Raw genomic sequence first — 25,187 nt, 5'->3', positions numbered from 1 at the left:
TCCACAGCTTGTCTGGCTTCATCTAGCACCGCTGCAACCACATAGGCTAAAAGCCCTATGAGTGTGGCTGGTGCAGCAAGGCCTTTAGCTGTAATTCACATTTCATGCAGCACCTGTGTATTCACTATGGGGAGAAGCCATACAAGTGTGGTTAGGGTGGCCAGGCCTTCAGCCAGAGCTCCAACCTAGTGCAGCACCAGTGGCTGCACATGGGTGAGAAGCTGTACACCTGCAGCCAGTGTGGCAAGGCCTTCATCTGGAGCTCCGTGCTCATTGAATACCAGCGCATACACACAGGTCAGAAGCCCTGCGAGTGCCATGGGTACAGCAAGGACTTCCATAGCTACTCCCATTTATTCTGGCAACTGTGAACTCAGACAGGAGAGAAACCCTTCACCTGCAGAGCCTATGGTGAGGCCTTCAGCTAGAGTTCACAGTTCAGCATCAGAGAATCTACTACCGGAGGAGGTGATAGCTGGATGGGGCTGTGAAGGACGCTGGCTTATGCTAAAGCTCCAGAAGGAAGGGCTTCCGCCTAGCCACTCTGCTGTGCACAGCCCAGCTCTGCATACTCATTGTCCCCAGTAAATCCTTTCCAGTTGTTGGAAAAACAACAACAACAACAAAAAAAAATCTTACGGAACCACGTATGTATATATAGTTGGATGTTGTCCAATGGATGTTTTGTAGCACATATCTGTGTTCTAGAAGAACTCATCAGAAAGGTTCTGAAATTTTGGCAGAGACTGAGTAATGCAGTGATTAAGAATGCTTGCCTTCTTTTAGTTATAGTTAGAATATTTTTGCATGGTCAGAGGGCTGTTACCCTTCTGGAAGACTGGCTGATTATACAGTGTGAACTACTTCACCTTCTCTGTTCTCTGAAGATGAGTGTGGTTTTTTATTATGATTGGCTTAATCCTGAAGATCTAGGCAGCAATGCCTCTTTGTCAATAAGCTAAACTTGGCAAACCTAGAATAGGAACACGTGTTCATTAGATTTGCTTAATAAATGGGCCTGCTATAAAAATTTAATCAGAATCTCAAAAAGGAATATCTTTTTTTTTCTTTAGATTTTTGTGATTTGGGTGAAAGTTTACAGTGCAAATTCACTTTGCATACGGCAGCTCACATACAACTTTGTCTCATGACATTGATTGCAATTTTCCGCAATGCAATAGCTCCCCTCCCTCTTCCTCCCCCTAGCTGCCGCTTCTCTGTGTCCTTCCTTCCCATGCACTCCTGCCCGCCAAGCTGTCTCCCTGTGCATACACAGCCCTTCTGTTGTTGTCCCATGATTGATCTCTAGCTAATGTAAATGTTCAGCTCACATACCTGTCTTTTGTTAGGCTGGAAGCCACAGGAGTGGGTTCAGTTCCAGACTTGAAGGGCAGCTAGGTGCCATAGTCTCAGTGGTTCCATCAGGCTGTATCAGACCATTAAACCTGGTCCCTTCAAAAGAAATATCTTTTGAAAATATTTTTTTTAACTTTAAAATGTGTCATAATTAGTATATACACATGATGCCAAACTCAAAAGGTACGGAAAGGGTGTATACAGTTTAAAGTAAGCCTTCCTTCCCCTCACCAGCCTCCCATTTCCCCTTCATGGAGACAGATAGCAATTTCTTGCATATCTCTTCTTAGATGCTCTTTGCATTTACAGACATATATATGGTCAGGTATGAATACATATATATATATATATACACATATATACATATATATATATATATATGTATATATATGTATTTTGTGTTCACAAATGATAGCATACTGTATCTGTGGTTTTGGACCTTGTTTTTTAATTTATAGTCAAAATTATAATTTTTAAAAAAAGATGTTTAAAAATTTAATCCATCTTGTTATATAAAACCTGTAGGGTCTATATTGTCGAGTGAGCTTTTGTGGTCAATGTTAACCTTTGTAGCAGTAATTTCGAGTATAGTATTTTTCTTGTCATAGTTTATACATATGATGGTTAAATCATATTTTACTTCTATTTAATAGATTGTTCATACACACTCACACATACATGCTTATATCCCAAATACATATATATGTCTGTCCATAGATTTGAAAATTCCAATTATATGTAAAATAATTTTTTTCTTGAAATGTAGCACTTCATGATAATTTTCACTGAAAATCTTTATTTATACATGTATAGTGAATTAGTTGTAGTAATATTAATAAAGAATTGTGTTACATATGTTATGATTTAGGAAAGATTACTTCTTAACAATTATAACCAGGCACAAGCACTTTACCTGGCATATATTATTTAATCTTCAAATAAATAAATAGATAATGCTATGATTTTAATTTTATAGGTGTAGAAATAGACTTGGGCAGTTGAATATGCCGGATTATAAGGTTCTCTCCGATTCTAGTTAAAAGATTATAAAAAGTTTTTGGTCAAATTTAAGATGAGGTACTATCTACTTACAGTATTTAATTTACATAGACATATTTTTAAATTCCTGTGTTATAAAATTAATTTTGAAATACTGCTTTTTCTTTTCTACTTTAATGAAGTATATTATTTAGTTTTTTCATATGTATCTTTAGTCTTAGTATCTTTCCACTCTTTGAACAATCTGACATTTCCAGAGAAAATATCTCTTCTGAGATAGATCCCTTTTTGTGTCATGTTATTGTTGTCCCTGAAAATTTTATGCCTAGCTACAACTTGCTATTCACATAGCATTGGGAAAAGTAGTTTTTCATTAATGTATCTTGTATGGGTAGCAGTGATAATCTCCATGATACTCAGTCTGTTGCTTTTTGAAGCAATTCAGTCATTCTGCCAGTATTTACTTATCACCCACTGTATGCCAGAAACTATTCTAGCATTGGAGGTAAAGGGGCAAACAAAACCAAAGGTTGGCATTCCTGAAGCATATTTTCTATTTAGGAAGATAAACAACAAACAAAGATAAAATTTAATGACAAATAGTGATAAATGCTGAAAAATGAAAGGATGGCGTGAGGATTGTTCTTTATGGTGATGGAACAGATCTCTGAAGAATTGATTTAAGCAGAGACCTCAGTGATACCAAGTGTGTGGATACCTGGGGAAAGAAATTGCCAAGCAGATGCAGAAATAACAGTAAGAGAGTTCTAGTTGTTGCTGATGTCCTCGAAACCTCTTGTGTTGTCAGTCTTTTTAAATTTCGGCTTTCTGGTGGATGTGTAATGGTATGCCATTGTGGTTTTAATTTGCATTTCTCTGATGACTAATGATGTTGACCACTTTTTCGTAAACATTTTGACCATTTGTGTATTTTTCTTCATGAAGTTGTCTTTTCGAATCTTCTGCTCATTTTTAATTGGATTGTCTTAGTGAGTCATAGGATATTTTATATACATTCTGGGTAGAAGTTCTTTCTCATATGTATGTATTGTAAATATTTTCTCTCAGTCTGTGGTTTGCCTATTCATTTTTCTAATGGTGTCAGTTGATAATCACAAATTTTATAACTTCCCTATAGGTTAAGTATGTTGCTATTTTTGGGAATCAGGTAAGAGCAAATCTCTAGTTTTTGCCAGCTAATGTCATTATTTTAGTAGAAATTTTAATCGGTATTGTGTATATTCCAAATCTTGGTTTCTGTTCAAACTTACAAACTAGCTTATGGTGGTAGAAAGAATATTGTACATAGGAGTTAGAAGGGAGCTAAGTTCTAGTCCAACTTTGTGACCTTAGGCAGCTGATAAACTATCTAATTTTCTTCATCTGTAAAATAGGGAAGGTTGGTTTAGAGAATTATTAACATTCCTTTGGAGTCTACAATTATGTATTTTTTATTTGATACAGTAAAGATTTTGGCTTAACAAAGTCATGTTAGAACCATAGTAGCATTAGAAATGTTTGAAATGCTTATCTTGGGTGATTCGTGAAAAAAAGAATTGTGAACATCTTGAGTCAATGTTACCCATATCAGATTTAAACATATGGCCACCTCTCTCTCTTAATTACAGCTTTATTGAAATATAGTTCACATCCGGTTTATCCTTTTAAGGACTACACTTCAGAGATTTTTAGAATATTCATAGTTGTACATGTATCACCAGAATCAGTTTTAGAACTTTTTTTTTTTAATAATTAAAAAAAAAAAATCTTTACAGTGTTCTCTCTCCTCCCCTCCCACCCTTGGTAACCAACAAAGAAATTTCCTTCCATATAAAAACTTTTCTTTGACTTTTTATAATAATGAACTAATACAATATTTGTCCTTCTGTGATTGACTTATTTCACTCAGTCTAATGTCCTCCAAGTTCATCCACAAGTTTTAGAATATTTATTACTCTAAAATACTCATTAGCAGTCATTCTCCATTTCCCTCTAGTTCCCCCATTCTCAGCTATAGGCAACCACTGTTGTGTGTCATCAAGTTGATTCTGGCTCATTGCAACCTATAGGACAGAGTAGATGGCTTCTCATAGTATTTCCTAGATTTGTAATCTTTATGGGAGCAAATCACCAGGTCTAGTCTCTCTCAAGGAGCTCTGGTAGCATAGTGCCTAAGGCACTTGACTGCTAACCAGAAGGCTGGCGGTTCAAACCCACCAGCCACTCCTCGGAAGGAAGGTTGGGCAATCCTACTTCCGTAGTGATACTGCCTCGGAAACCCAAGGAGGGGTCGCTATGAGTCGGGGCTGACTCAACGGCATATAACAACAACAACAACGGTCTTTCACAGAGTTGCTAGTTGGTTCCAACCTCTGACCTTTTAGTTAGCAGCCGAGTACTTAACCATTGCACCACCATAGCTCTTTAGGCAACCACTAAAAAACCCCAAATCCACTGCCATCTAGTCAATTCTGACTTACAGTGATCCTATAGGACAGAGTAGAACTACCCCATAGGGTTTCCAAGACTATAGTCTATACAGAAGCAGATATGCATATATTCCTTCTGTGATGTGGCTGGTGAGTTCAGACCATGAGTCTCTCAGCAGCCAAGTGCTTTAACCACTGCACCACTGAGCTCCTTAGGTAACTACTAGTTTCAATAAATGTGCCTATTTTGGACCATTTCCCTCCTACTCTCAGCTGTTGGTAACCACTGGTGTGTATCATCAAGTTGATTCTGGCTCTTAGCAGTCTGTAGGACAGAGTAGGTTGCCCCAAAGGATTTCCTAGGGTTGTAATCTTTATAGAAGCAGAAATGGAATCATACAATATGTGATCTTTTATGTCTGGCTTCTTTCACTCAGTACAGTGTTTTCAAGGTTCATCTGTGTTGTAGCGTATGTCAGCACTTTATTACTTTTTATGCTGAATGATACTCCATTGTGTGGAATACCACATTTTACTTAACCCTTCATTCATCACTTGATAGACATTTGGGTTGTTTCCCCTTTTTTGGCTACTATGAATAATGTTGCTTTGAACATTTGTAGATGTGTTTTCATTTCATACACACACACATGCACACACAGCTAAGAATGGAATTCCTGGGGTCCTATAGTAACTCTCTGTTTAACTTATTGAGTAACTGTCAGAGTATTTTCCAGAGCTGCTGCACCATATTACATTTCCACCAGAAACACATGAGAGTTCCAGTTTTTCTATGTACTTGCTGATCCTTGTTACTTACCAGTCTTTTTGATTATAGCCATCCTAGTGGGTGTGAGGGAGCTCTGGTAGCGTAGTGCCTAAGGCACTTGACTGCTAACCAGAAGACTGGCGGTTCAAACCCACCAGTTACTCCTTGGAAGGAAGGTTGAGCAATCTACTTCTGTAGTGATACTGCATCGGCAACCCGAGGAAGGGTCGCTATGGGTCGGGTCAGACTCCATGACACATAACAACAACAACAGTGGGTGTGAAATATATCTCATTATGGTTTTGATTTGCATTTTCCTGGTGGCTAACGATGTTGAGTGTCTTTCCTTGTGTTTATTAAGGCCACTTCTCTCTGGCAAGCTTTCATTTGGGATAGGGATAGGATGTGGTTGGAAATTGATCTACTTGGTTCTTTCCCTAAAGTGTCAAGTAAGCATTCTAAAGTATCAGTCAAGTAAGTCTCTTCTCACTGCTGGTGGAAAGTAAATATGAAGAATGTGGCATCAGGATTGGAGAAAAACTGATTAACAACTTGCAGTACGCAGATGATAGAACTTTGCTTGCTGAAAGTGAGGATGACTCGAAGCACTTGCTGATGAAAATTGATTGAAGACTACAGTCTGCAGTATGGATTATACCTCAATATAAAGAAAACAGAAATCCTCACAACTGGACCCATAAGCAGCATCACAATAAATGGAGGAAAGGTTGAAGTTGTGAAAGACTTCATACTACTTGGTTTTACAATCAACACCAATGGAAGCATTAGTCAGTGTATTGCATTGGGCATATCTGCTGCAAAAGACTTCTTTCAAGTGCTGAAGAGCAAAGATGTCTTCTTGAGGACTAAGGTGCACCTTACACAAGCCATGGTATTTTCAGTCTCCTCATATGCATGTGAAAGCTGGACAGTGAATAAGAAAGACCAAAGAAGAGTTAATGCTTTTGAGTTGTGGTATTGGCAAAGAATACTGAAAGTACCATGGACTGGTAAAAGAGCCAACAAATCTGTCCTGGAAGAAGTGCAGCCGGAATGGTCCTTGGAGACGAGAATGGCCAGACTTTGACCTGCTTTGATCATGTTGTCAGAAGGGACCATTCCCTGGAGAAGGATACCATGCTTGGTAAAGTGGAGGATCAATGAAGAAGGGGAAGGCCCTCAACACGATGGGTTGACATAGTGGCTGGAACGATGGGCTCAGGCATAGCAAGGACCGTGGGGCTGCCACAGGACCAGGCAGTGTTTCCTTCTGTTGTGCATAGAGTCACTGAGTTGGAGATGACTTGATGGCACCTAACCACAAGTATGATTTATATTCTTAGTTAAAATTGTAGTATATCTTTGGGGGAAAAGAACATTCATTGATAAATCCTTTTTTTAAAAAAAAATTAATTGTGATTTGGGTGAAAGTTTACAGAGCAAATTGACTGTCCAAACAGCAGCTCACATACATTTTGTCTCATGACATTGATTGTAATTTCCCACAATGCAACAGCTCCCTCCTACTTCCTCCCCATAGTTACCTCTTCCCTGTATCCTTCCCTCCTGTGCGCTGCTGCCCCCTGAGTTGTCTCCTTCTGTGTACACAGCCCTTCTTCTATTCTCCCATGATTGATCTCATTGATAAATCTTGCCAGTTTGTTTAGTCTCTCAAATGTTTATGAAAAAGACTTCAACATAGAAAGGAATAGCATAGTCACACAAGGATGAAAATGAAACATGTCTGATTATCTAGAAGAAAACCTTAATACATTTATAGTAAGTCTATTTCCCTTATGTCACCATAGTTTTGTGAATTGATACAGAATGTGTAAGTATTTTTAAGGTGAGCTTAGGTTATATATCCTAAAATGGGTTAATTTGAAATGATACTCTTGTTAGTAGAAATGTAATTTATTAATTTGAGAATATTTAGTTTAGTACAGATTTTGCTGTCAAAATGTTAATTGTTGTGATGAGGATTGGTTTAGTTAGTCCAGTCAGATGTGTGAACTAATGTTTTTTTTTCCCCCCCCCCAGAAATACATGCTACAGGTTTTAACTATCAGAATGAAGATGAAAAAGTCACCTTGTCTTTTCCTAGTACTCTCCAAACAGGTAAGAGATAATGGCTTTTACATGATCTCATGATGAAGAGTGACATGTTACTTCTTCCAAAGAAATTTATTGAGCACCATTTTTTTCCCTCCTTGTTTTTCAGCAGATTATGATAAAAATTTTATACATATAGGAGGTCTGGTGGTGTTAAAGTATTCGGCTGCTAACCAGAAGGTTGGCAGTTTGAACTCACCAGCTACTCCATGGGAAAATGATATGGCAGGCTGCTACCATAAAGATTTACAGCCTTGATAACCTTATGAGGCAGTTCTACTCTGTCCTAAAGGTCGCTATGAGTTGGAATTGACTCAGTGACAGTGGGTTTGGTTTTTGGTTTATATATATGATTTTATTTTGTTGTTATTGAGAATATACACAGCAAACATAAACCAATTCAACATTTTCTACATGTATCATTTAGTGACATTGATTACATTCTTCAAGTTGTGCAGCCATTCTCATTCTCATTTTTGTAATTGTTCCTCCCCTGTTAACATTAATTCACTGCCCCCTAAAGTTAATGTCTAATCTTTTGAGTTGCTGTTGTCAATTTGATCCCACATAGATAGTTCTTAAAAGAACATAATGCTCAAGGCAGACCTTTTTACTAGTTAGCTTAAACTATTGTTTGGTTTTAAGAAGACTTTGGGATATCTTTGGTTTATGATTTAAAGATTATCTCAGAGCCTTAGTTTCAGGGGTTCATCCAACCTTTATGGCTCCAGGAATTCTGGAGTCTGTGAGAATTTGAAAATCTTTCTTGATTCCCTCCTTACCCCCTGGATTCATTTCTAGAATCTTTGATCAAAATGTTGAATAATGATAATCAAGCACTATCCAGTTCTTCTGGTCTTATGGTAAAGAAGGCAGTTTTTCACAGAGGCAATTAGCCACACATTCCATGTCCTCTTCCTATTCTTGACTCTCTTTCTTCCTCTGTTGTTCCAGGCAAATAGAGACCAGTGTTGTTCCTTGGATGGCTGCTTGCAAGCTTTTAAGACCTCAGGCACTATGCATCAAACTAGGAGGTAGAACAAAGGCACTAAGCATATTATTAGGCTAGTTAACTGGAATGTCCCATGAAACTGTGACCCTAAACCTCCAAACCAAGAAACCAAACCCCATGAGGTTTTTGGTTGTAATTAAACAGCCTCAGCAGCTACTCTTTTTTTTTTTTTGCATTATAAATATATCTGTCACACAGGTTTTGCCAATTCAGCTTTCTTTAGGTATACATATTATTGACATCAATTAAAATACTTGCTGTGCAACCCTACCCTAATCCATGCACTGTACCCATCACTGTTAGCCTACCTTTTCCCACTCCTTCCCTCCTTCCCCTTCCCTTTTAACCACTAATAAACTTTGTTCTCTATACATTTACCTTTTCTTGTCTTTTTATATAAGTGACTAAAAAAAATACAAAAAAAACTTCACTGCTGTCAACTTGATTCCAACTCACAGTGACCCGTCCTTGGGTTTCCGTGGTGGTATCTCTATGGAAGTAGATTGCCTGGTCTTCCTTCTGAGGAGTGGGTGGTGGGTTTGAACCACCAGCCTTCTGGTTAGCAGTGAAATCCCTCATGCACTACACCACCAGAGCTCCTTATATAAGTGAAGCCATACAATATTTGTCCTTTTTGTGATTGGTTTATTTCACTCGGCATAATGTCTTCAGGCTCCAACCACACTGTAGCATATATCAAGATTTCATTTCTTCTGCAGGCTAAGTAGTAGTCCATTGTATGTATGTATCACATTTTGTTTATTTATTCATTTACTAATGGCCATTTAGGTTGTTTCCACCATTTGGCTTTTGTAAATAGTGCTGCATTGTGCATCAGTGTACAAATTTCCTGTTTAAATCTGTGCTTTCAAATTTTTAGGATATATACCTAGAAATTGACTTGCTGACTCATAAGGTAGTTCTGTTTTAGTTTTTTGAGGAACATGCCAAACTGTTTCCAATACTGGCTGTACCATTTTGCATTCCCACCAGCAATGGATGAAACATAACGTGAAATGCAACCACTGCTGTGGAGTTGGATCCAACTCATAGAGACCCCTCGTTGGGTTTCAGAGGCGGTCTCACTACAGAAGTAGATTCCCCAACCTTCCTTCCGGGGAGTGGCTGGTGGGTTTGAACTGCCAGCCTTCTGGTTAGCAGTCAAATGCCTTAGGCACTATGCCATCAGCGCTCCCAGCAATGGATAAGTGTTCCAATTTTCCCACATTCTCACCAACATATTTTCTGTTTTATTTTAGCCATTTTAGTGGGAATGAAATGATATAAAAGGGGAAAAAAAGACCAAACTCACTGCTATCAAGTAGATTCCGACTCTTAGTGACCTGACCCCCTTTGGGTTTCTGAGGCAGTAAATCTGTATGGAAGTAGATGGCCTTATCTTCCATCTGCAGAGCAGCTGGTGGGTTTCAGCTGCCAACTTTTTGGTTAGCAATCTGTTGCCTTAGGCACATGCCACCAGAGCTTCTTAAAATGATATAAGATAGAGCTTTAGAAAGAGTCAGGTTTAGTATAACTTTTGGGCCACCAGAGTTTTTCCTAAGGAAGTTAGTTGGGCTATGGAGAGAAAAATTTCCATCCCCTGTCTTTCTATATTTTTTTATGCAAACAAACAAACAACAATAAAAATAAGCAAAATTTAATGGTCATTCTAACCTCGAACATAATATGTTGTATTTCAGCTTTTTAAAGTACATTTGTCTAGCTGTAGTGCAGTGAATTACTTAGTTTGGCCCTTCTAGTCATGCATAGTCTTGTGACTCCCACAAAATTATTGGGTAGGACTGTGGAAATAAGGTACTTGTGACCCTCCAAGGGGATTGGACAGTTTGCTAGAAATGCAAATAAGGTGCTTGGAACTGTCGCAGGAGTGGGACCAGGCAAATAAGGTATATGGGACCCTAGTGAGGGGATTGATCAGTGTTGCCATCCCACTAGGCTTAAAAAGTGAGTGGTCCCAGAGCAAGGAGGGGACCTCACTGCCATCAAGAAAGAAGAGCCAGAAGTAGATAACATCATTTGGACCCAGGGTCCCTGCAGTGAGAACTTCCTAGACCCAGGAGATAGAACTTTTAACACTGAAGATGGTGAGAAATAGTAGCAGAAAAATGGCAGCAGCAGAACCAGGAGACCTGCATGAGATGGAGCTATGCAGCTACAGTGGGCATATCGACTCATGGAGAGAGAGAATTGAGTGCTTCCTGGCAGGAGGTTTGCTGGCAGAGTAGGGTGCCTCCAGGCTTGATGGAGCTAGGCTTGTCTACCCACAGAGTGAGAGACCTGAGTGCTTTCAGGCAGGAGGCATTCTGGCAAAGTGGTGTGTCTCAGGGCACTTATTGACAGAGCTAAAGAGCTTTGTAACACTTAACCTGAGCAGGACAGAGACCGGGCCAAGGGACTGAGAGCCAAGAAATAGGCCCGCCTGAGGGCACAGCTGGAAAGAAGCCATCCTGACTAAAGAACTATATCCTGTTGTTATTTAGGTGCTATCGAGTCATCTCCGACTCATGGCGACCCTGTGTACAGCAGAATGAAACACTGTCTGGTCCTGTGCCAACCTCATGATCCTTGCCATATCTGGGCCCATCATTGCAGCCACTGTGCCTGTCCATCTTGTTGAGGGCCTTCCCCTTCTTCGTTGACCCTCCACTTTACCAAGCATGATATCCTTCTCCAGGCAATGGTTCCTTCTGACAACATGACCAAAGTAGGTGAGACGAAGTCTGGCCATTCTCGCTTCCAAGGAGCATTCTGGCTGTACTTCCTCCAGGATAGATCTGTTAGTCCTTTTAGCAGACCACGGTACTCTTAGCATTCTTCTCCAACACCACAACTCAAAAGCATCAACTCTTCTTTGGTCTTCTTATTCATTGTCCAGCTCTCACATACATAAGAGGTGATTGAAAATACCAAGGCTTGGGTTAGGCGCACCTTTGTCTTCAATGTGACATTTTTGCTCTTCATCACTTGAAAGAGGTCTTTTGCTGAAGATCTGCCCAATGCAATACATTGTCTGATATCTTGACTCCTTCTTCCATTGGTGTTGATTATAGAGCCAAATAATATGAAATCCTTGACAACTTCAGTTTTTCTCCATCCACCTTGAAGCTATTTATTGGATTCATTGTGAGGGTTTTAGTTTTCTTTGTGTTGAGGTGTAATCCATACTGCAGACTGTAGTCTTTAATTTTCATCAGTAAGTGCTTCAAGTCATCCTCACTTTCAGCAAGTAAAGTTGTGTCATCTGCATATTGCAGGTTGCTAATGAGTCTTCCTCTAATCCTGATGCCACGTTCTTCTTCATATAACCCAGCTTCTTGGATTATTTGCTCAGCATACACGTTGAATAAGTATGGTGAAAGGATACAACCCTGACACACTCCCTTCTTGATTTTGAACCATGCAGGATCCCCTTGTTCTGTTTGAACGACAGCCTCCTGATCTATGTACTGGTTCCTCACGAGTACAATCAAATGTGCTAGAATTCCTGTTCTTCTCCGTGTTATCCACAATTTGTTATCCACACAGTTGAATGGTTTTGCATAGTCAATAAGACGTAAGTAAAATCTTTCTGGTATACTTTGCTTTCAGCTAAGATACATCTGACATCAGCAATGATATACCTCATTCCATGTCCTCTTCTGAATCCAGGTTGCATTTCTGGAAGGTCTCTGTCAATATACTGCTGCAAATATTTTAATTATCTTCAGTAAGATTTTACTTGAAGCATGTGATATTAATGACATTGTTTGATAATTTCCACATTCTGTGTGATCACCTTTCTTTGGAATGGATACAATATGGATCTCTTCCAGTCAGTTGGCCAGGTAGCTGTCTTCCAAATCTCTTGGTATAACCAAGTGAGTGCCTCCAGCAGGGCATCCGTTTGTTGAAACATCTCAGTGGGTGTTCAGTCAATTCCTGGAGCCTTGTTCTTTGCCAATTCCTTCAGTGCAGCTTCAACTTCTTCCTTCAGTACTATTGGTTCTTGATCATATGCTTCCTCCTGAAATGGATGAAGATCGGCTGATTCTTTTTGGTACAGTGACTCTGTCTATTCCTTCCATCATCTTTAGAGGCTTCCTGCATCATTCAATATTTTGCCCATATAATCTTTCAATATTGCGACTCAAGGCTTAAGTTTTTTCCTCGGTTCTCTTAGCTTGAGAAATGCTGAGCGTATTCTTCCTTTTTGGTTCTCTAACTCCAGGTCTTTGCACATTTCATTATAGTAATTGGCTTTGTGTGCTTGAGCTGCTCTTTGAAATCTTCTGTTCAGCTGTTTTATCTTGTCGTTTCTTCCATTTGCTTTAGCTACTCCATTCAAGAGCAAGTTTCAGAGTCTCTTCTGACATCCATTTTGGTCTTTTCCTCCTTTTTGTTTTTTAATGAACTCTTGCTTTCATCATGGATGATGTTCTTGATGTCATCCCCCAATTCCTCTGGTTTTCAGTCATTGGTGTTCAATGCATCAAATCTGTTCTTCAGTTGGTCTCTAAATTCAGGAGGGATATTATCAAGGTCATATTTTGGGTCTCGTGGACTTGTTTTAATTGTCTTTAACTTCAAGTTGAACTTGCATATGAGCAGTTGATGGTCTGTTCCACAGTCAGCTCTTGGCCTTGTTTTGGCCAAAGATCTTGAACTTCTGCATTGCCTCTTTCCACAGGTGTAGTCAATCTGATTCCTGTGTACTCTATCTGGTAAAGTCCACATGTATAGTCATCACTTATATTGTTGATAAAAGGTATTTCCAATGAATAAGTCGTTGGTCTTGCAAAATTCTATCATGTGATCTCCAGCATTGTATCTGTCACCAAGACCATATTTTCCAACTACCAGTAAGTCTTCTTTGTTTCCAACTTTTGCATTCCGATCACCAGTGATAATTAACATATCTTGATTGCGCGTTTGGTCAATTTCAGACTACAGAAGTTGGTAGGAATCTTCAGTATCCTTATCTTTGGCTTTGGTGGTTGTTGTTACGTGAATTTGGATAATAATAGTATTAACTCATCTTCCTTGTAGGAATATGGTTATTGTCTTGAGTTGTTCCTTATCCTGAATTGTAACCTATCACTTCCTAATAAACCCATTATCAATGAGTATGGTCTGTAAGTCCTGTGTGACCACTGCAATGAATTACTGAACCCAGCAGAGAAGTAGAGAGTATTGTAGGAGGGATGGTTGGTGTCAGAATCAGTGAAAAGGTTGAACAGTGCAAGTATATCTGACTTCCACCTCATAGGAACCAATTTGGGCTGATAATGATCCTGACTCTCTCTCTTCTTTGTGAACTTAGACAAAGTGGTCAGATACCATCATTATGCCTTTTCTATACTAGTTCTATCCTCTCTTAATTGAATTCCGATCTGTAAAGTATGGGTCTTGTGAATTTATACTTAAAAGAATGCCCCAGAGATGATTTTGATATACAAGCAGAGATTAGATAGGTATTATGCTAGTGAGGACATGAGAGAAAATATTTGTTGATATGTTACTATTGTTAGGTATCAAAATAGAAATTAATATTTTAACTCTGACATCAAAGAAGATTTTCTGAGTCTAGTATACTAGAAGAAATTACGTACAGATCAATTGGTAATGCACTAACATCTTGATAAATGAGCAAATGAAAAGGAACACATAATTTGCAAGAAAGGAATTGCAAATGACTAAGAAGCATATGAAAAGATATTTACCATCCTAGTAATGAGAGAGATCAAAACAGCAGTTATTAATATACTAGTTTTTGTTGTGGTATAAACTGAAAGAAAAAAAAAGATTCTGGATGATATGTAGCTTTGATACTGGTTGTGGAGTGTAAATCCATGCTATTTATTTTCTCTTACTTTCTTAGGGCTGCTATAACAAAAGTACCAGAAATACGTGGCTTTAACAAACAAATTTATATTCTCACAGTGGTACAATGGTTAAAGCACTCAGCTGAAAACCAAAAGGTTGAAGGTTCAATTCAAACCCGCCCATCTGATTCCTGGGAGAAAGACTGGCAATTTGCTTCTGTTAAGATTGTCATTGTTACTAGGTGCGCCTGAGTTGGTTTAGACTCATAGTGAACTTATATACAACCGAACAAAACATTTCCTTGTCCTATGCCATCCTCACAATTATTGCTATGTTTGAGCCTGTTGTTGGTGTCACTGTGTCAATCCTTGTCACTGAGGGTCATCTTCTTTTTCCTCTGCTTTACCAAGCACAATGTCCTTCTCCAGGGACTGGCCTCTCCTGTTAACATGTCCAGAGTACGTGAGATCAAGTCTCACCATCCTAGCTTCTAAAAAACTTTCTGGCTATACTTCTTCCAAGGTAGATTTATTCATTTTTCTGGCAGTCCATGGTATATTTAGTGTGTTTTGCCAACATCATAATTCAAATGCATCAATTTTTCTTCCTTGTTTCTTACTCATTATCCAACTTTTGCATGCATAATGAGGCGATTGAAAATACCACTACTTGGTTCAGATGCACCTTAGTCCTCATAGTGACATCTTTGCTCTTAAACACTTTAAAGAGATCTTTAGCAATAGTTTGCCCAGCGCAGTAGTAGTTTTCTTTCTTTTTCTTTGATTTCTTGACTGTTGCTTCCATGGGCGTTGATTGTAGATCCAAGTAAAATAAAATCCTTGACAACTTCAGTCTTTTCTCTGTTTTTCATGGTGTGGCTTATTGGTCCACTTGTGAGGAATTTTGTTTTATGTTCAGGTATAATTTATACCGAAGACTATATGTAGTCTTTGATCTTCATCAGTAATTGCAAATTCTCTTCACTGAGAAAGCAGGCTTGTGTCATCTGCATGTTGCAGGTTGCTAATAAATCTTCCTCCAGGCCTGATGTCATGTTCTTCATACCGTCCATCTTCTTGGATTATTTGTCCATCATACCAATTGAGTAAGATTATAGCCTAGAAAACTCTATGGGGCAGTTCTGCTTTGTCACATTGGGTCACTGTGAGTGGAAATTGACTGGACAGCATCTAACATCAAGAAGCTCAATGTCCAAGTGAAGTGCAGTGGCTCAGGAGAAGGCATTATCTGGATGAGGATCCTTGTCTTTTTTCAGTGTTCTGGGGGCGTAGTGCCTAAGGCATTTGACTGCTAACCAGAAGGCTGGTGGTTCAAATCCATGGGCCACTCCTCAGAAGGAAGGTTGGGCAATCTACTTCCGTAGTGATACTGCCTGGGAAACCCAAGGAGGGGTCACTACTATGAGTCGGATCCAACTTGATGGCAGTGAGTTTGGTTTTTGGTTTTGGTCCGTTAGCAGTCTTCATCTAGCTGGCAACTATCTTTTCCTATCTGTCCTGTCTTCCTCCTGTGCTCTTTTTGTATCTCAAAAGTGAATAGTTTAAGACATACCCTACATTGATGGACTCATTAATATAGCAAAGAAAACTCTCCTGAATGGTTAAACCAAAAAACCAAATCCTTAGCTATCCCATAATGGGGCAGGGTCGGACTCCCCTATAGCGTTTCCAAAACTGTAACCCTTTATGGAAGCAGTCTGCCACATCTTTCTCCAGCAGAGTGGATGGTGGGTTTGAACTGTTGAGCAGTTAGCAGCCAAGTGCTTTAGCCAGTGTGCCACCAGGGATCCTTTTACCCACAAATATAGGGATTAGGATTTACAACACATATTTTTGGGGTGACACAATTCAGTCTATAATAATTTGGGAAACAGTCAGGAGCCTAAACAAGTTCATGTCTTTTGACCCAGTAGTTCTGCTAATAGCAATGTATTTTAAGGAAAAATCATAAACCCAGGAAATACTTTGCCCAGAAATGGCCACTGAGACATTACTTATGGTGGTAAAAAATTAGGATGAACACCACTGTGCAATAGGAGAATGATTAATTATGACATAACTATGTGGTAAAATGTATATAGCAAATAAAAATGAAACATGAATTCTTAACATAATGGCTTATTATATTGTAGAATTGAAAGATGGAATACAAAACTATATATACAATGTGATGAATCATATCTCTAGAAAAGTACAAATAAAATAATGTCTGGATTTTGTCTCTAAAAACCAAACTCACTGCTGTCAAGTTGATTCTGACTCATATCAACCCCCATCAGGTTTCTGAGATGTAAATCTTTACTGAAGTAGATCATCCCAAGTGGTTGTAGGGTTTGAACCATTGACTTTCTGGTTAGCAGCCAAATATTTTATCTACTACATCATCAAAGCTCCTTGGATTATGTCTAGGTCTGGACATAATTGGTGAATTTTATGTCTTTCTCTGGTTTCTAAAATTAATTGAAAGAGAGGCAGAGATGAATCCCAAGGTTGAGTTTTATGTTAGTGATATTGCAGGTCTTTCAATTTGCTTTTTCCTAACCTGGATTTTTTTGTGTATGATTATTGTGGGAGCTCTGGAGGCATAGTGCCTAAGGCATTTGACTGCTAACCAGAAGACCGGTGGTTCAAACCCACCAGCCACGTATTGCCATGAGTGTGTATTAAAAGATACCAAATCAGCACATAAAAAATAGGTTGGATTTATGTACACTAGCAGTAACCAACTGAAAAAGAAATTAAGAAATTTACATCAGTATTTTAAGAATAAACTACCTTGGGATAAATAAATAGATCCAGGGCGGTGAAAGAATTGTACACTGACAATTATAAAACATTGTTTTTTAAAAAAATGAAGACTGGAGCAAAGAAGAGTGAAGAAAATCAAAGACACATGGAAAAATTTAGTTCAGAGGACTAATGGGCCACACGAACCTCAGCCTCCATAACCCTGAGACCAGAAGAAACAGATAGTGCCCAGTTACCACTACAAACTATTCTGGAAGAGATCACAATAGAATATCCTGGATGGAATGGGAGAAAAATGTGAACAAAATTCAAAATCATTTAAAAAAAAAAAAAAAAAAAGACTAGGTTTACTGGTCTGATAAGAGGTTGATGGAACTCCAGAGACTGTGGCCTTTAGTCACCCTTCAGCCCTGGAAGTGAACTAACTCTCATTGCTCAAATTTCAGCCAAATAATAGACAATATTAGAACATAAACAGTAACACCACAGAGATACATGCTCCTTAGAACAATTAACCATATAAGATCAAAAGGGCAGCATTTCCCTAGGGATAAACCTCAAAAGGCAAAAAGGGATAGAAAAGAAGAACAAATGGAAATGGTAAACATGAAAGAAGTAGGGAGAGTGCTATTACATTGTGAGAATTCCAGTCAATGTCAGAAAATATAATGTATATGAATTGTTGAATGGAAAACAATTTGCTCTAGAAACATTCACCCAAATCAAAATAAAAGGTTGGGGGGTGGGGAATTAAAGATGACCTAAATAAACAAAGACATCCCATGCTCATGTAGGGGAAGACTTAATGTTAAGATGTCAGTACTACCCAAAACAATACATATAGATTCATTGTGGTCCCTATCAAAATTATAGTAGCTTTCTTTGTAGAAAAGGAAAAATCCAGTCCTCAAATATATATGGAATTACAAGGGGTCCTGCCTTGTTTCTCTAATGCTGCTATAACAAAAATACCACAAGTGGATGGCTTTAACAAACAGGAATATAATCTTTAACAGTTCAGGAGGCTAGAAGTCCAAATTCAGAATGCTGGCCCTAGGGGCTGGGTGAAGGACCCTCAACCTTGGGATTCATCTCTGCCTCTCTTTCAGGCCTACTGGAGCCAGAAGCTTCTAATTCAGGCAGCTTCAGGCTGCTGGGGCTGATGAGCCCAAAATCAACAGGTAAAATGGCACAATCCCAAGATCAGCAGGCAACATCACAGACCACACTGTTCAATTCCAGGAACTGGAGATAAAGAGTCAGCCACATGCAGGATCTAAATGTGCCAGAAAGCTAGAGACCTTTCCCAAAGCTTCCATATATACTGGAAGCAAGCCACACTCCAATGGCAGCTCTTTTTTCTCTTATTGCCCACTCCCCAGATACTGCAGGGTTTTTCCACTGATTAATGTTTCACAGCAGATTCCACTGTGGAGGTGATTACAGTTTCATCATGGGGAATAACTACATCCAGCTACCAAGCCACTCAAAACCACCAGAGCTCCTTAGAATTACCATATGACTTGGTAAATTCACTCTGAAAGATTGAAAGCAAGAACTCAAGCAGGTACTTGTATATCAGTGTTCATTGCAGCAGTATTCACAAAGGAAAAAAGGACCCATGTGTCATCAACAGATAAATGGATAAACAAAATGCACATACAGGAGTTCTGGTAAGATGGCGGAATAGGCAGAAAGACTGCACAGACCTTCTTCAACAAAGAAAAGGGGAACCAATTAACACAGATTCAGAAGATAATCCTGGACCCCTGAGCCTTGAAGGGAAGGATATAGAAGTGGACTAAACTCCAACTAGCAGAAGAATTTGCATGAAAACACCAAAAAAAGACACATACGCACTTGCGGCCTGGCAGTGATCCTGACGGCAGATAGCTTGGCTGTGGCCAAGTGGTGGTAGCTCCTAAGGGTTAACATAAAAATTGGCCCTACTAGCCAGGGACTGCACAGAGGACTGCTCTGGTTGTTGAGGAATAAAAGGGGAAGCAGCGAAGAGGAAGGTGGGCTCAACTATGGACTTTTGTGTCTGGAGGATGCAGCCATTTTGAATATTTACAAGCAGCTTGACCATTTTGGATATTTAAAGCAACAGCGTTCTCCCAGATTCTAGGGACTTAAGAACAGGCTCCACTTGCTGAGAACCCCAAGAACATTTCGGACCCAGACGACTGGAAAGGTATGACATTCCCCTTATTACTCTTATACCCCACACCCTCTTGGTGAACGGAGGTGCGGCCATCCCTCACTCCCACCCACTTTCTGGACCAGCAGGAATTCCATCCCAGTCTGTGTGCACAGACAGAGCCTGGGTGCCCTGTCCTGCCCCGATTTTTTTTTCTGTTTTTTAGTTTGTTTTAAAACTACTATTATTATTATTACTTTTGTCCTTTTTATTATAGTTCTTTATTCTTTCCCTCCCAGGTTCTAGTTTTCAGGTTTATTTTTTCTTTTCCTTGTTCCTGGTGGCAATTTCTTATTTTCTTTCTTGTGGTTAACCCCATTCCCTATTTTTCTTTTTGCATTTTTCCCATTTTTTCCTATATTCTTCTCCTTCTCTACCTTTTTTCTCTTATTGCCCTCTCCCCAGATATTGCAGAGGTTATTTATTTATTTTTTTTCCCCTCTCCTTTTTCCCTTTTTTTTCCTCTGGTTACTGTTGCTGTGTGATTACGTGGTATGTTTTTTGTCCATGTGCTTTTACTTTTTTGATGGTTATTCAGTTGCTATTTTTGTCAAACTGAGTGGAAGACAGCAGCAGTCCCCATACGACACAACTACACCCACAACTCCTGCAGCTTCACTTACTGAGTGAGAGCTACCACTTCTTCTCCACCAATGGGCCAATAATAAACAGCCACCATGAAGAGCCTGATTCCCCCTTGGCTGCTCTTCACAGTTAACAGATCTAAATACAACACCACCACGATGCCTTGGAGAAAACAGACCATCACAGTCCACACAAAGAAGCAAGATAAAGTGGTGGAAATAAGGGAGCAGAATACAGACCCAGAACACATCCCTGATGAGGAAGCAGCATTGAAACTCTCTGATAAGGAATTCAAAAGAATTATATTTAGATATCTTCAAAAGATTGAGAGACAGACCAAGGAAAACACAGACAAAACCCTAGAAGAATTTTGGAAGAAAATACAAGAACAAAATGACAAAATAAATGAAAAATTAGAAATGATTCTAAATCTACAGATAGAAATCCAGAAGATTAATACTAAATTGTCAGAAATAGATAACACATTGGAAGGGCAAAGGAGTAGAATTGATGCAATGGAAGACAGAATTAATGAGATTGAAGACAAATATCTGAATAATTCTTTGGAAAAGGATCAATCAGAAAAAGATCAAAACAAAATGAAGAAAGCCTAAGGTTCATGTGGGATACAATCAAAAGGAATAACCCACGTGTCATTGGAATTCCAGAACAGGAGGAGAAAAACAGAATTACTGAGAAAATTGTCCAAGATTTGTTGGAGGAGAACTTCCCTGATATGATGAAAGATGAGAATATATCCATTCAGGAAGTGCAACGAACCCCAAATGGGATAGACCCCAAAAGAAAATCACCCAGACATATCATCATCAAACTCCTCAAAACCAAAGGCAAAGAAAGAATCCTGAAAGCAGCACAGAAAAGCAAAAAGTTACTTACAAAGGACAACCAGTAAGAATAATCTTTGATTTCTCAGCAGAAGCCATGCAAACGAGAAGGCAATGGGATATGGTATATATAAAACACTGAAAGAGAAAAATTTTCAACCAAGAATTATATACCCGGCAACATTGTCCCTCAGATATGATGGTGAACTTAAGAGATTTGCAGATAAACAGAAACTAAGGGAATTTGTTAAAACCAGACCAACCTTACAAGAGATACTAAAGGGAGTCCTTGAACAGAGAACCAAAAATAGCAAATAACAACCCACCATTAATACACAACATGATATAACCCAGAAACCACAGCTATGGGCATATCCAAAGTAAAATAAGCCTACAAGATTGTAAACAAGACAACAATTGGCAAGTGAGGACAACTACAAACCAAAAAGAGGGAAAATACTGTGTAGTTACAGAACTTCTAATTGGTGAGGAAGTCAAGAGAATCGCAAGATAGAATGGACTGTTCTAATCTCTGGGAGAAAATTATAAATCACAGGGTAACCTCAAAGAAAAATGATAAACCTTCACATCACAATAAAAAAGAGGACAAGCACAAATATTCAGCAAATACTAAAACAGCAACAAAGGAAATGATAACATGCTTCATAAACATAATGAGCTCAGCACAGAAAATAATACGGAACAAAGAAACCAGGGACACCATGAAAAAACACATAACAAAATGACAGCAACCAATTCACACTTGTCAATAATTAGACTGAATATTAATGGATTAAATGCACCATTCAAGAGACGGAGAGTTGCAGATTGGATAAGAAAACCGAACCCATCAATATGCTGTCAACAAGAGACACACTTCAGAGACAAAGACAAAAATAGACTAAAAATCAAAGGTTGGAAAAAGATGTATCAAGCAAATGGCAGCAGTAAGAGAACCGGAGTGGCAATACTAATTTCTGATCAAATTGACTTTAAGACAAAAACTACCATATGAGACAAGGTAGGACATTATATAATGATTAAAGGAGCAATTGAACAGGAAGATAATAACCATAATAAATATCTATGGATCTAATGAAAGCACCCCAAAATACATGAATCAGACTTTAAAAGAGTTGAAAGGGCAAATAGATGGCTCCCTAGTCATAGTGGAAGACTTCAATACACCATTTTTAATGAAAGATAGAACAACTGGAAAGAAACTCCACAAAGATGCAGAAGAGCTAAACAATATAGTCCACCAACTTGACCTTATAGACATCTACAGAGCACTTCACCCAACAACAGCACAATATACATTCTTATTCAGTGCATATGGAACATTTTCCTTGATGGACGATATGTTAGGCCATAAAGCAAGCCTTAGTAAATTTAAAAACATTGAAATACTGCAAACCATCTTCTCAGATCATAATGCTATCACGTTAGAAATGAACAATAGGAAGATCATCTGTAAAAGAGTAAACACATGGAAAGTGAACAATACTCTCTCCTCAAGAAAGACTGGGTAAGAGAAGAAATAAAAATTGAAATTCGAAAATTCCTTGAATCAAACGAGAATGAAAACACAACATACCAAAATCTTTGGGACACTGCAAAAACAGTGATCAGAGGCCAATTTAAAGCAATAAATGCACACATCAAAAAAGAAAGAGCCAAAATCAACACTTGAAACCAACATCTCCAACAATTAGAAAAAGAACAGCAAGAAAAGCCTACAGTCACCAGAAGAAACGCAATAATAAAGATTCAAGCAGAAATCAATGAAACAGAAAATAGAAGGGCAATAGAAAAAAATCAACAAGACCAGAAGTTGTTTTTTTAAAAGATCAATAAAATTGACAAACCACTGGCAAATTTAACAAAGGAAAAGAGGGAGAGAATACAAATAACACAAATAAGAAACGAAATGGGTGACATAACAACAGAACCAACTGAAATAAAAAGGATAATCGGGATGCTATGAAGAACTGTATGCCAACAAATTTGAAAATCTGGAAGAAATGGACAGATTTCTAGAAACACACCACTTACCTAAACTAACATAGAGTGATGTGGAAAAGTGCCACCCGGCAAAACCTGACAGGTCACGAAATGGAGTGACACGAAAGGGATTAATGGTTTTCTTTATTATTATTTAATAGGAATGGGGGTGAGGTGGACGCCCTGCATGTTCTGCGAAAGTGACCCCTGATGCCTTTGGTCTACTTTATTTATATGTTTGTACATGATTACATCATTAGTTTTGGAAGTCATACAATCAGCTTATTCTCTACAGAGCTAAAGGTTTACTCCTCTATGTGCTCAAGGACAGGTGGTCATTAAAACAATCACAGAAATCTCCTCAGGAATAAGGAGTATAAAATGATATATGTTAACTAGTACACAGTGATGCAAAGTATAAGATAAAAACATGGAGAATAACATCTACTTTTAATACTTTGATGTTTTGCCAATTAAATATTAAACAGTGAGAGAGACCTTGCCATCTCTTAAAGCAATATTCAACCACAGAGAGAGGCCTTGCCATCTCTAAAAGCAAACACTCAATCACAAGAGAGGCCTTGTCATCTCTTCACTGTAATTAGAACATGTACCTTGCAGTCATGTTCTTTTGGGGGTCTTTTTCTTGGTCCCTAACATATCCTCCCTTTTTATTTTTTAAATGCAATAAATGTACCTTAGTCGTCAAAGACTAAATTACTTGACGTATTAGTTTCGGAACCCAAAGAATAAAAAATTATATAATTAAAAACATTACAACATAGAGTAAAAAATGGTATAGAAATGTAGGAATACTTTTCAAAAGGTTAAGTTTCTTAAATTCATTAAGTATAGTGTTTACAACTTGATTGGGGTTGCTAAAGGGGTAGGGAGGCCACATCTTCTGACCTCTAACCTCACAAGAAGCAAACAGAATCACTATCAGTAGCCTAAGGCCCATTACTATGAGGCCCAACACGCTACCTCCCTCCAGCCCTTTCACCAACCCTAACACCAACGTTCCTCCTGCAGCACCCACCACACCTCTACTGTTTTCGACAATTCACCCCAGTGGCCACACAGAACCAACCCACAGACCATGGGGCCCATTAGGGAAGCAACAGGCTATAATCCAAGCCCAGGAAAAATGCTCAGTCTCTCTCAGCCCACTGTCTCTCAGCCAACAGTGTCTCACAGTCTCTCTCCCAGCAGTGCGTGTCCCTTGGTTTCTCTCTCAGCAATGCATGTCTCTTGCGTCTCTCAGGAGCCACGTGTCTCTTTTAACAGCATGTTCTTCTCAGCCAGCAGTCATAGTTCTGCCTCTAGGAGGCCTCCTTTTGAGCCTGGCAGAGTGGCCAAACTAGCCAATCATAGCATCAGAATTCTAAGCACCTAAAAGAGAGTGAACTTCCCAAAACATTACTTTGTGTTGTTCCCAATAGAAATACCCCAGGTAGATAACTTTTACAATTAGGAGATCCTTAGTTGCTCACAGCAAATTCCACCACAGAGTTTACAAAGATTTATAGTTTAAAAAGCCATACCAGGTAATTTACTACACTGCAAACCACCCTCTGGCTTTTCTAGCAATTATACCTTTTATACTTCAAAAATTAACATCCCCTTCACCATCACTTTAAGATTAACCACACCCATGAAAGCGTGTAAGCCAGCCACTTCATGTCTATTTCTCCCCCATTTTAAATAGTCAATTTCTAATTTGCCATCTCTATCAAACCAGTACTCTGAGGAGACAAGCATAGTTCTTTCTGGAGAATCTTCTGTTCTGCTTGGAAACTTCTGGCATCTGGAGCCATAAACAAGCAAAGTCCACCCCAGCTCAAGCCATCAAATTGCAGCAACTTAACACCAGCTCAGTTTCAAACACCTTCTTCTTTTGTTTGAGTTCTGGTCAGCTTAGTCCTAGCCATCCCAGCTAGGTCATGGGTACCAGCTGCCAAGTTTGGGAGTCACACTCTTCTTCCCTTCACTTCAGACCAGCCAACACCTTCTCTCACATCCTCAGTCCTCAGGGACTATTTCAGTGCCTGTAGCCTCACAATTCATTGCACTTCAGACCAGTCAGCCCTTCCTCTCATCCCCAGCCTCCGTGGGTTAGGTTAAAAAGTACCAATCTCAGCCCATTTCTTCTTTGCTGCATTTCCCCCATTTCACTCAGGTGGACTCAGGTGGTCACAAGCGAGTAGCATACAAGCCTGCTACTCATTGGCTGCCTTTAATTTTCAGTCCTGGAAGGGGTTTCTCTCATGGACCATGACTTTCCT

At 38.9% G+C, this 25,187-nt stretch overlaps 1 protein-coding gene across 1 annotated transcript in view; it reads left to right on the top strand.

Annotated features, from left to right (window-relative positions):
- The window catches only part of NPEPPS (aminopeptidase puromycin sensitive), a 150,238-nt gene that overhangs the window by 60,674 nt on the left and 64,377 nt on the right, over positions 1–25,187 (top strand). Inside the window, exon 3 of the mRNA XM_007941997.2 lies at positions 7,594–7,671. Within this exon, the coding sequence (XP_007940188.1) occupies positions 7,594–7,671 (78 nt within the window). The remainder of the gene's footprint in view (positions 1–7,593; positions 7,672–25,187) is intronic.

Source organism: Orycteropus afer, unplaced genomic scaffold (assembly GCF_000298275.1).
Source record: "Orycteropus afer afer isolate SDZICR_OR568_19922 unplaced genomic scaffold, OryAfe1.0 scaffold00085, whole genome shotgun sequence".
In the NCBI taxonomy this organism is placed as follows: Eukaryota; Metazoa; Chordata; class Mammalia; order Tubulidentata; family Orycteropodidae; genus Orycteropus; species Orycteropus afer.
Note: the sequence above shows the minus strand (reverse complement) of the source record. Positions and strands in the feature narration are given on the sequence as shown.